We start from the raw sequence: 12,123 nt of genomic DNA on the forward strand, positions 1-12,123 counted from the left end.
GGTAACAATTCTTTCCCTTCTCTTCAGTTCTCCTCTCTTGGGCTGTGTTCATGAGTAGAGTATATAATGTCTTGGGTGATGCTCTGGGATCTCTCATGTCTCAAGCCAGCAGGGGCAGGACTGGGGCTTACTTATTCCCGAGTGACTGCTACTCAAGTGCCTAGAGATTGAGAAGAACATGCCCACTTCCACTCCAGTGCAGCCCTGCACTGATCCAGTGATATATGTTCTCCATATAACTGACTCCACAGATAACCTCATTAGATACATCCAAGAAGGCAGTGACTTCAGTATCCTGGGAGGTCAAGCTCTCATTTGGAGTTGGCCAAAGGTGCCTGTCTGGAGGAGGAGTGAGGCTTCCTGGCAGGATGAAACAGGCTGTAATTTAACATCAGGCTTGGGGAGGAACTGGTTTCATTTCAGCTGAAACTCTGTGCCAGAGCAAGCAGCGTACATCAAACCACAAACTTGACTTTCTGGTGTTGAGCAGGAAGTTCACAGAAGCACCTTTGCCAAAACCACAGCTGCTGTCAGAGCGTTTCAGTGCTGGGACAGGTAATCACTAAAAGGCATGAAGCAATTTCAGAGGAAGTGGCTGGGCCAAGAAGGTGTCTGAATCCTGCCAGGCTCTGAGGAAACCTGGGAGGTCTGCTTCCCAGTGCAGCCCCGATTTGGGCATTGTGCTGGTGCCATTCATCATTCTTTTCCTATGATAAGAGATGTGATGGGATCACAGGAGTATCAGCCATGAGCCTATGCAACCAGAGCACTGGCAACGCATGTTAGAAGGTACTTTTAGTATTACAAGGATCTCTTCCAAATCTGATGTGCATCGTATCTGTAACAGCTGTATCTGGTTTTCTGTTTGTTGTTGAATTTCCTTGTTCACATGTCCCTGGGGGCAACGATGCTGAGAGCAGCTCCAGCTCACTCCAGAGTGAAAAATATAATGCAGATCTCCCAGCTGTAAGTGACAAAATGCAATGCAAATCTCCAAGCTGTTAGTGATAAGATGCCAAAGTGCAGCTGCAAGGCAGTATCCGGCAGTAATGGCACAGTGCTGTAGCACATAAACAGGAAGCCAAGGCAAGCGAGCAGCATCCACTCAACCACATAGTAAGGCGTGGGACAAAGAGCTGATGTTGTGTGAAGGGATGAGTTGAATCCACCTCTGAGATTCCCTCTTTCTAAGCTCATTCTCAGGACTGAGTACCCATGAGAAAAATATAGCCTCTGCTATGGGATGGCTCCATCCCTTCCCAGGGGTACTATAACTCTTCCATCTGAAAATGAGTTTTCTCTCTTACAGTGTTGTAGTGGAGACTTGTTAATGTAAAAATGCAGTACTGAATTATATCTAGGGACAGTACAGTAATAAGGGGCAAGCCCCTTTGACTTATTGTCTGTAATGCCTCAAGCTATCTTCACTATCCATATATAGGCCTCTCTCTTTCCATTTTTTTTCTCCCTCATGTAGGCTCAGCAGAAGAGTCAAAACACATTCCTGCAGCCTTTCAGGTGGTGTGCAGAGCATCCCTGCTGTGCCAGCAGGCATGGGAGGAGCTGTGACCTGTGCTGGGTGCTTGCACATGCCCCAACCCCTGCTTTGCTCCCTCCTGTCACCTTCCAGCAGCAGCCTTCTGCTCCATATTTTCATAAAGCTCCCAGTAACAGGTGAAGGAGCTGTAGTCAAACCCCACAAACTCCTTGTCTGATGCCTACCATCTTACCCATAACTGTGCCTCCCAAAAGCACATTAGTACTCTCAGATACAGGGTTTGATTTTCTGGGTGGTCTTGTGTGGAGCCAGAAGTCAGACTTGGTGATCCTTGCTGGGTCTCTTCCAACTTGAGATATTCTATGGCTCTGAGATCTAGTCTTGGGCTCCTCAGCTTTCCCTGAGAACAGCAGCCACGTTGCAGAGCTGACTGTGCTCCAACACCACGATCAATCACAGTGTCCATGGCAGCACCCCCAACAGAGCAATCCAACATGAGGCTTCTGGTGTCTGCCCAGTTGGCCTTCTCCAACTGCCCTGAAGCTCTTCATGTATCCCACGATTCTTAAAATCTAGCTGTGAAAGGGCTTAGAGGGCCCAGAGCAGCAGTGCCATTGGGGGAGCCCCATCCCTGTGTGACACATGTCACTACCTGAACCATGTCCTCACCAGGAAAGCATGGAGTCCTACCACCAAGGAAGAGGCTGCTCCACTTGAAAGCCTCAAGTCTGGCTCAAGCAAAAAGCTTCAGAAGCCCAGGCAGTCTTAGGACAAAGGACATAAAATATAGCAGACTCTGCCAGTGCTGCTGTCAGGGAAAGGGGCAGGATGGGGAGCAGCCCTGGGGCTGAAATTCAGGCTGAGTTGAGGCTCCTCCCAGCAATTGGCACACTCCTGGCAATGAGAAACAGCTGTAAGCAAGCACTGCTTTCTGAGACTGAACCAGCAAAAATGAGGTAACAACATGCAAGGCATGAAAAGAAAAGGAGAGCAGGCAGTGCCCCACCTGCAGCTCCTGTCTGCACAACAACCTTCAGTTTTGATGCCATTTGTAGATAAAGGCATCGCAGGAAGGAAAACCATCTACTTCCTTACTGAAACTACAAAGGCAAATCCGACAGGAGCAAAACCTGCTTAGCTGATTACAAAGCATTTAGAAGTTGTAAAACCCTACCTTGGCACGAATGCGCTGCGTTGGGCTCAGAAAGCAGATTTGGGTTCTGGCTTTCTGCCACCAACTCGTAATTGCAAAGAGTGTCAGCCAAACTAAAATTGTCTCTTGGATGGAAAGAGACCCAAAACAAAGTCAAACAAAGCCCTTTGTAAGTATTTCTGCCCAGATCCTGGCAAGATCCTATTTCCTTGAGTCCTAATGGCATTCTGGGCTGGTGTAAGCGTATTAATGGTTGTAGAGTACTCAAATAGAAAAAAAAAGTAACAAAAGTAAAATAAGAACTAGATTAAAGCACTGAGTTTGGTACTGAGGAAGCTGGAAGTTGGTCTTATTCAATACATGTTTTATTATCCAGATACTTTCCTCCTCCTCTTCACAGCTTGATCACATGTGCTAAACAAAGCAGGCTACCAGGTGATTCCCATGAAAGAGATGAAGCCCAACCTGAGCATAAGGAGAAGTCACTGAACTGAGCTCCCAAAGCTCCTCCAGGCTTTGAGGGATGAGTTTGGTCAGGGGCTGTGGGTCCATAAGGTCCATGCATACACATTTCAAGACTGAGCTCTTGCAAGGGGACTCTGGTTGCCTGTGTTGGTTGATTTGGCAAAGAACAGGAGGATGAGCTGAAAAGACCGATGGCTATCTCCAAAAGCAGTCTGCATCTCATAGAATGGCTTAGGTTGGAAGGGACCTCAAAGATCATTGAATTCCAGCCTCACTGCCATGGCTACGGTTGCCCCCAACAGATCAAGCTGCCCAGGGCCCCATCCACCCCTGCTTTGAGCACCCCAGGGATGTTTATGGCCATCTCAGTGGTTCTTGGTGCATCCATGATGTCCCAGTGAGGCTGCTCAGCTGTCACCAACCCCTCCTGTATTGTGGAAAACATTTTGGCAAAGGGGCTCTGAGCTTAGCTCTGCCAGTTGGCCTTGAGGGTCATTAACAACCAGCCCCGATCGGGGTTATTTATTCATTAATTTGCTTCTAATGCAGCCCTAAATGGTGGAAATCTCCGTACTAATAGATGCTCTGGAAGAGATTTGCAGCCAGGCACAGGTCTTATCTCTAATTATGTGTCTGGCTGAGCTGCATCTGGCTCCGGGGATGTCTGGTTGTATTTGGCTCCTGGAGCTTCTCTTGAAACCCACTGGGACCCCGGGCTGAGAGCAGTGCCAATTAATACCCACCACAGGGAGAGGCAGCCGCGCGCCGTCTGGCTGCAAGCTGCAGGCAATGGGGAGCCGCCCCATGGGGAGCAGCAGCCCCAGGGCAGCTATGTGATGCCACAGGGATATAGAAATGGGGTCGGTGGGGCTGGGAAGGAGGCAGCTCTGTGAGAATAGTAGGAGAAAATTGAAAGAGATGGGGGAAAATACACAAGCAGGCTCGATTTTGAAAGTGCCTCCTTTACGAAATGCCATACCCATATTGTTGCAACATTTCCAGGCATCTTGTTGTTTTTTTTTTCCCCGATGGAGCTATTTGCATTTAAAGAAGCTGACTGCAAGAGTGTGTGTGTGTGTGTGTGGTGGTGGTGGAGGGGGGGGCAACACAAAATATCACATGAAATGAGCAGAGTAACAGTTTTTAAATGGGAACAGCCCTTCCATCACCCCTCCAGGCCACCAGGTCTCTGCATGCAGCCTGGGTTCGTTGGGGTGAAGGCAGCTGGGTGAAGTCACTCCTAATTTGCTCTCATTTTCTCTTCTGCTGACGCGTATTTTGCTTCTGTTTTGAGACTTGGGAAGCCCTGGTTCACCCCATCCTACAGGGCTGCTCTCCGGGGCTGGGTGTGCAAGCAGGGTGGCTGGGGACCAGCTGGGGTCACTGCATAGCCAGGTGCCAGCTGTCATCCCTCATCCCACACCATCATCCCGAGCAGGGTTGTCCCCATCGCGGGGACATTGTTCCCCTTTGCCATCTCCATCGCTCTGCAGCTCCGCATCCTGCTCTCCTGTTGCTCAGAGATGTGGAGGCAGTTGCTAAGAGACACCGAAACGTCAGTATCTGGCCCTCAAGGAAAAAAAAAAAAAAAAATAGAGAGAAAGAGAGAGACAAGGGAGGACGAGGAGGAGGAGGGGAGGAAGGAGGTGGGGAAAGACCTGCTCTGATTACCAGGCTCGGCAGCAGCCTTGGCTGCAGGAGCCGCTCACCCAACTCGACGGACCCCCGTCTCACCGCCCGAGCCCAGTGGCTGCTGAGCTGAGCCCTGCTTGTCTCCAGGCAGCGTGAGTACCCGGGGACCCCGCTGTCCCCCAGCACTATTGGAGGGATTGGCGGCCGTGGCAGGGAAGGAGGGCGGCAGGGGCGGTGGTTTCCCCTGCACAATGGGTGAGATGGGGAAAGAATGGAGCTGGGGAGGGCATGGGCGTGCTGGGTGAGGGAGGAAGGAGCTAAGATGGCCAGGCAGCGGGGGCAGAACAGGCCGGCAGTGGGGCCGCCAGGGCGAGGAATGCTGTGCACTAGGAGGGGGCTATCCCTGCGGGGGCTGGCAAAGAAGGCATCCCTGGCAGCAGGCAGAGCGTTAATGGTGGGGACCCCCTTTGCTCTGCTAGGATAAGCCAAGCTGAGTCGGTGGGGCTGGGCCCTCCGTTGGGCTAAAAGCACGGGGGCTGGACAAGGAGGGGCATAGATCTGTGGGGATGGTGTGGATACCCAGCAAGGCTTGCTGCTAGCTTGGGTTTCTCTCACCCCTCTTTTCTGCAGGCAGCTGCAAGCAGCTCGCACCGGCCCTCTGGGGAGGCTCAGTGGGCCCCGAATGTCTGTGGGATGCCCTAAGCGTCGCTTTGCTAGCTCAGAGCCTGGGTGCGGTCCCAACTGCTTCCTCCACTACTGCCAGTAGACTTTGTTGGGTGGCCCTTTCCCCCGCCGGGATGGCCACCACGTTGTGACGGGCAGAGGATGCCGTTGCGGTGCAGCCAGCAGGCTGTCCCCGCACTGCAGCCTGCTGGCATGGCACATTCCAGGCTCTGAGATGGGCCCAGGGACAGGCCGCCGACCCGCCATGCTGCTGGGCCCCTGGCTCGTGGCAGTGGTGGCGGTGGTGGCGGCGGGTGCCGGGGCAGGCTGCCCGGTGCTGTGCACGTGCCGTGGGCAGGCGGTGGACTGCAGCGGGCAGCGGCTCTTCTCGGTGCCCGCCGAGCTGCCTTTAGACACTGGCAACCTCAGCCTGGCTCATAACCGCATCGCCAGCATCCCGCTGGGCTACCTGGCCTGCTACGCCCAACTGCGCGTCCTTGACCTGCGCAACAACTCGCTGGCCACTCTGCCTGCCAGGCTGTTCCTGGGTGCCCGCCGCCTCACCCACCTGGACCTCAGCTACAACAACTTCAGCCTGGTGACGGCCGACATGTTCCTGGAGGCCAGCGAGCTGCTGCGCCTCGACCTCAGCCACAACCCCTGGCTGTGCACAGTGCACCCCAGGGCCTTCCGCGGGCTGGCACAGCTGCGGGAGCTGGACCTCAGCTATGGGGGGCTGTCAGCCCTCAGCCTGGATGCGTTGGAGGGGCTGACGGGGTTGGTGACCCTCCGGATTGGCGGCAACCCCTGGGTATGTGGCTGCGCAATGGAGCCCTTCCTCAAGTGGCTGAAGAGCCGCATCCAGCTCTGCACATCAGGTAGGTGGCCCGGACATCACTCCCGCATCCCCACCATCCTCGATATCCCCCATGCCAATCACTAACATCACTCTCTCGGCAGATTCACAGCTGGCCAAGTGCCAGGCTCCCCCAGAGGTGAAGGAGGTGCCCCTCTTCTCACTGACAGAGGAGAGCTTCAAGGCGTGCCACCTCACCCTGACGCTGGATGACTATCTCTTCATCGCCTTCGTGGGCTTCGTGGTCTCCATCGCGTCGGTGGCCACCAACTTCCTGCTGGGCATCACGGCCAACTGCTGTCACCGCTGGAGCAAAGCCAGTGAGGACGAGGAGGTTTAGGTACGGCCGGGGAGGCTGGGACGGGGGCTCACCCCTCTGCCCCCAGCCAACCCAGCCTCCCCTGCTCCCCGCCCCAGCCCCACTGCCTGGCGCGGACACTGTGCCTTGTCCTGGTCCCCTCCCGCTGTCCCTTGTGCCTGGTTGTTGTGGGGAGACGGGGAAACAGTTCCTTTTCTTTTGCCCCAAAATGGGGGATTTTCACTCTGGCTGGTGCCCCCCAGGACCACCGTCACCACCATAAAGCCGGGCTGAGCTTGTAGCCCCAGCTACTGGGAAAGTGGAGGCAGAAGTGGGGGGGCACAGGAGAGACCCCAGGCCAGGAGCTGGGGGAGACAGAGCAGGGGCTGCCGCCGGAGCAAACCCCATGTGGGAAAGAACCCCAAAAGCAGCAGGTGCCTTGGGGGATACTGGTGCCCACTGCCTGGGGAGAAAACCATGGAAATCACTGCTTTCAGCCCAGAAACAGCACTAGTGGAACATGAGCCTGGCAGCCTCTGGTTCCCCAAACCCAGCCTGTTCTCTGCAGCTAAGGGCCAAGACCAGGACACGGCACTCATAAGGGACAGCCCTGGGTGCTGGTGATACTTGCCACAACTTGGACATGCAGACAGCGCCAGGGCCACATGCCTGCTTTTGGGACTAGTGCTGAAGCCCTGTGAGCATCTCCTGGGTAGCTTTCACCAGCCACTTCCTGCTCCTTCCCCTTCTCCTACCAAGTTTTGTACAGGTTTTGGGCCATACCTGGAGCCCAGCCTGGTCAGACACCTTGGGGAACTGCAATTAGGAGGCAAAAGGAACTCCAAAGAAATGAAAAAATAGAAAAACCCACATAGCCACCGGCCTGTCTGTCCAAGCAGGGTGGCCGCTGCTCTCGTGTGTGTTTTACGCTGTCTTCATGGCCATCTCTGCAGCACATAGGGCTGAGGACTGACACTTCCACTCCAGCTGTAAAACGCCCATGGTCACATAGCACTTTGCTGCCAAGAAACGTTTGCTCCCACCTTTGCCCTCCAGGGGACTCCACTTGGGACAGCCTTCTCACCCCCTTACACCCTCCGTGGAGCCATCCTCCTGCCACATGCATCCCAAGGAGGGGCCTTCTGTGAGCTGTTCAGTTTTCTCACTGTGTTTCCCATGCGTGTAGCTGGAGTGTAGATGTGCCATTTATATACAAGCCAACCAAAACAAAACCAAAACCACGAGAAAAATGGGAAAAAATAAAGCAGCTTCTGGCTTGGTGACCCCACTCCCATGCTGAGCCACGAGCCCTGCTTGCAGCATGGAGAGAAGGCTGGGTGCACATCGCAGCAGTCCCCTTGCCCTGGATCCATGGCCACACTGAGGGTATACTCACGGCAAGGCTGAACTTCTGGCAATGTTGCAGCTCCAGGCTGCACCCCACAAGCACCATGCCCGTAGGAGAGCAGAGCCCACCCGTGTTGTTTCCTGGGATAGGGGTACTCGGGATCCCTTTTTACTTTCTTTCTTTTTTGCTAAGTCTTCTCTCTCCCCGCCAAAGCAGCCTCTGGAGACCATGGACAAAACGTGCATTTCCTCCAGCAGTTCCTGACCCCGCTATTGGGCGATAGAGGAGAAAGTGTAAATGCTAAGCTCCATGAATTCAACCAGATCCATTTTCTGCCTTTCTGAAGCAAAAGGGCCTACCCTCGCACTTCGCCTTCCTGCATGGGGTGGGCAGGGGACCGAGGATGTTGATTGTCTGCCACTTCTGTCCAACAGCAGCTGGTGCTGGTGCCCAACTCCGGGTGCTGGGTCTCCACACCGCTGCCCCTGTGTCATGGCCACGTCCTGTCTTGCAGCTTGGGGAGTGCAGAGTGTGGGGGCAGCTGCTGGCCTCCTCCTGTCCTCTCCTTCCCTCATCTTGTTCCCTTCCATTCCCTCTTTCCTCCTCTTCCATCCTCTCTTTTCCTCTCCCGTCTATCCCTTTCTCTTTCCCCCTTTCCCCTCTCCTCCCCCTTTCCCTGCTCTATGCCATGCACTGCCAGACAGGGAAGGAGAAGGGGGAAACGCCGAGTTTGAGTCCCCCGGACTTTGTACAGAGCACATTTTATAAACGTGTACTTTTGTAACAGTGAGCACTTTTTCAGAGCTGAACCTCAATAATAAAGAGCATCAGTGCAGCCTGAGTCAGGGCCGGGGTGGGCACATGGGCGTGCGGCAGCAGGGACATGCGGGGCCAACCGGGAAGGAGGTGGAAAACAACCTGCAGAAGGCATCAGCCGTGTTTTCCCCTCCCTGCGCTTCCTGTTATTCCTCCGGCAGCACCTCCCGGTGTGCAGGGCCCAGCTGCCAGTGCTCGGGTCACCACAGTGTCACCCGGCTCCCCGGGACAGCCGGGCCCCTCAGACGGGGACCAGGGGGCTGTTCCTACGTGCTGGGGCCCAAAGGTCGGGCAGCAGCTGTGCTGCGTCCTGTCAGCACACATGGCTCTGGGGACAATGCTGCTGGATGGTGGCAGCCCCAGTGCTGGCATACCTTCCCCACTGCCTGCCCCACAGCTACACGTCTGGCAGGAGGTGATTGTGGACAGTACCACCCTATGCACTGGGTGGGGACTGGCAGCACCTATCTCAACCACTGCAGGGTGCTGGGTGCTCCCCTGTGGGCCCTCCTGTCCTGCTGTGCCGAGCCAGCCAGACACTGATACCTCCTGCCAACCAGACACTGCCCATCCATCCTTCCATCCATGTTTCCAGTGTACCCACCTCTCAATCCCTCCTTCCATCCATCTGTCCCTCCCTCCATCCCTCCACTCACCCATCCATCTCTCCAGCCATCTTCTTGTCCATCCTTGCATCACTCCCTACACTACTCCCATCCCCCTATTGATGATTCCATCTTCCCAGCTCTCCCAACCTATTTCCACTCTTTCAAACTCACCCCCCCCTATTACTTCTAAAATATGCCCTTCCAAAGCCCATAGGTCTTCCCAAGCCCTTTTTTCTCCTAACACAGACTCCAAAAGCTGCCCAGTGCAGGCACAAATTTTGGGTAGTGGCTTGCAACTTCATGTGACAGGGACAAAACAGGGCAAACAAAGACTAAAATTTCACCCTTGCTGTCTCCTCTAGGAGAGAGCGGAGGAAAGCAGACATTTCTCACCTGATAATTATTTTCTTGCCTGTTTCTAAGTTGTGAGGTCTGTTGAGACCTCCTCTGCTCAGTGATTAAGAGCACGTCTGACAAATCCACATTTCCAGCACAAATCAGGGCTGCCCCCACCCCACCGCAGTGCTGGACCCCCCACCTGGGGCTGCAGGCAAAGCAGGATCCCCTCTGTTCCACCGTTTGCTTTGGGGAGGAAAGCGTGAAAGCGTCAACAAGGAGGTGACTTCAAAGGCAAACCAGGACACCTGGGGACATCAGCCAGCTTAGCTCACTGTGAGATTATTTTTGCACCCCCGGCAAGATGTGGGACTGAGCCTCCCAGTTGGAATGAGCTGAGAGGCTCCTGGGGCTGCTGTCCCCATCCCCTCCCATCCCTGATGCTTAATCCGTCAGCCGTATCTCACTGCTGCAGCCTGTGAAAGCATTTGGCTCAACCCCATGCGGAATAACCTTTCTGCCAAAGCTTCATCCACACCATGTATGACTCAGGGTCAACCAGCTCCCCATGCCTGCGCCTCCACTGCAGGAGTGGGCTGTAGCAAGTCACAGCATTACTTTTTGGGGTGTGCATCTGACCCAAATCCACTCTGCTCTCTGGAACTTCCAAAGAATGCTCCTGACTGCACAGGGATCCAGCAGGAATTCCCATCCCCCTCACTGCGTGTCCCTCCATCCCCCTCTATCTTCCCTCCTCATCTTTCCTACACTGCCTTTCCCCCAGCACTGCTGCAGGAAGGCAACACCTTCCTTATCTCCTTCCGACGGTCGGTCCGAGCCCGCTGCCCCTTCCCCCTCTCCGGCCTTGTTTTTCTGAAGTGTCCCTGCATTTCCCCCCAGAGACTCCTCAACTGAACATTTCCCTCCTCCAAGGGAAAGGGAAATCTCCAAAAGCCGGATAGAAAGTCCGCAGTTCCCGTCTCCGCTGGCAGGACGCCCTGCATCAATTTCCGCACCCGGACACCCTGCCCAGGAGGAAGCTGCCCCTGCTGGGCTCCAAAACCGAGCCCCAGTGTCCCCCTTCCCTGACAGTTTATTTAGGGCTGGTGGCTGGAGTGATGGATGGATGGATGGATGGATGGATGGATGGATGGATGGATGGATGGATGGATGGAGGGAGGGGTGGAGGGGTGGATGGAGGGATGGAGGGATGGGGGATAGGGGGTAGGGAGGGTGGATGGAGGGGTGGATGGAGGGATGGGTGGATGATGAATGGATGGGTGGATAAATGGAGGGTTGGATGGAGGGAGGGAGGAAGGGATGGAAGGGTGGATGAGCAGGAACCAGGGATCACTTTTTCTTGCTTTTTCCAAAAAAGTGAGGCTGAAAGGAATCCTGAATGTAAACACACTTCTCCCCCAAATTTCCCTTTGGGCTGTGGCCTCAATTGCTGCATTTCCACCACTCCAATACCCCAGCTCTAAGCCCAAGAGAGAAACCAAGGGGAGATGCTGCATTTCCACCACCCCAATACCCCAGCTCTAAGCCCAAGAGAGAAACCAAGGGGAAACCCCAAACAGCCCCAGCCGGGGTTCAAAGAGCTGCCATAGACTGCCTTCATGGCTTGCACTCTCTTTGCACCCTGCTTTATCCAAACCACAGCTCCAAGGCCACCTCCTCTATTAACTTCGCTGAGACAAAGGGCCTTCCCCAAGGGGGGATATGTGTGGCTGGGCTGGAGCCCAAAATGATGCCGTGGCAATGGGAAGGTCAACACAGCCCCCCCAGCCCCACCGCCAAACAACGGGAAGCTCCATAAGGAACCCAGTAATGATCCTGCATCCTTTCCAAGTGGGAACAAAAGCTGAGGAGACAGGATAGTTAATCGTGAGTAAATGAAGGATGCAAATAGCAAATAGGGTGAAGATTTATTTAAAGCAAAGGTTCAGGAAGCGTCTGGGGCTGGAGATGGAAGCGAGAGGAGCGTGTTTTGGTGGCTCATCAAAATCCAGGGCTATCGTGGGCCATTGTCCTGCCTGGCGCCAGGGGAGGGTGAGGAAGGACAGGGCTGGGGATAGGGAAGGTGCAGGCCCACAGCAGCCCCAAACCCATGCTGAGCTGGGGGCAGTGGTGGCCAGGCTGGGGCAATGCCCGCTGGCTCTGTGGGCATCACAACCCTGAGGTGAGTCACCCAGGGTGTATCTGGCCTCAGATAAGGGTAAAAACCTGAAAAGGGGATTTGATAGGAGAGGACCTGATGCAATCAGGCACTCAGTGGGCTCCCACCCTGTGAGCAGGGCAATCTGGGGAGGTGGGGACTTCATCTGGTGTCTCTGAGGTGCACAGAAATTCTGCTGTGTGTGTACACACCCCCTAACCCTCCCCGGACCAGTACAGCCCCCACCCCTCTCCATCACCATCCCCCCCAGGAACCACACACACCCTACTCC

At 54.9% G+C, this 12,123-nt stretch overlaps 1 protein-coding gene across 1 annotated transcript; it reads left to right on the forward strand.

Moving 5' to 3' along the window:
* The first annotated feature begins 4,449 nt into the window (after window positions 1-4,449).
* On the forward strand, window positions 4,450-8,754 carry LRRC55 (leucine rich repeat containing 55). Its single transcript, XM_015863711.2, has 4 exons — window positions 4,450-4,900; window positions 5,379-6,289; window positions 6,372-6,607; window positions 8,130-8,754. Exons 2-3 carry the CDS (start codon window positions 5,647-5,649, stop codon window positions 6,605-6,607), a joined length of 879 nt encoding a protein of 292 aa, XP_015719197.1. The 5' UTR covers window positions 4,450-4,900; window positions 5,379-5,646; the 3' UTR covers window positions 8,130-8,754.
* The last annotated feature ends 3,369 nt before the right edge of the window (window positions 8,755-12,123 follow it).

Source organism: Coturnix japonica, chromosome 5 (assembly GCF_001577835.2).
Source record: "Coturnix japonica isolate 7356 chromosome 5, Coturnix japonica 2.1, whole genome shotgun sequence".
In the NCBI taxonomy this organism is placed as follows: domain Eukaryota; kingdom Metazoa; phylum Chordata; class Aves; order Galliformes; family Phasianidae; genus Coturnix; species Coturnix japonica.

Excerpts from the sequence above, each read along its gene's own strand:
- LRRC55 (XM_015863711.2), top strand. The coding sequence starts at position 5,647 with ATGGGCCCAGGGACAGGCCGCCGACCCGCCATGCTGCTGGGCCCCTGG. Across the intron at positions 6,290-6,371 it reads CATCCAGCTCTGCACATCAG|ATTCACAGCTGGCCAAGTGC; the intron begins GTAGGTGGCCCG and ends CTCTCTCGGCAG.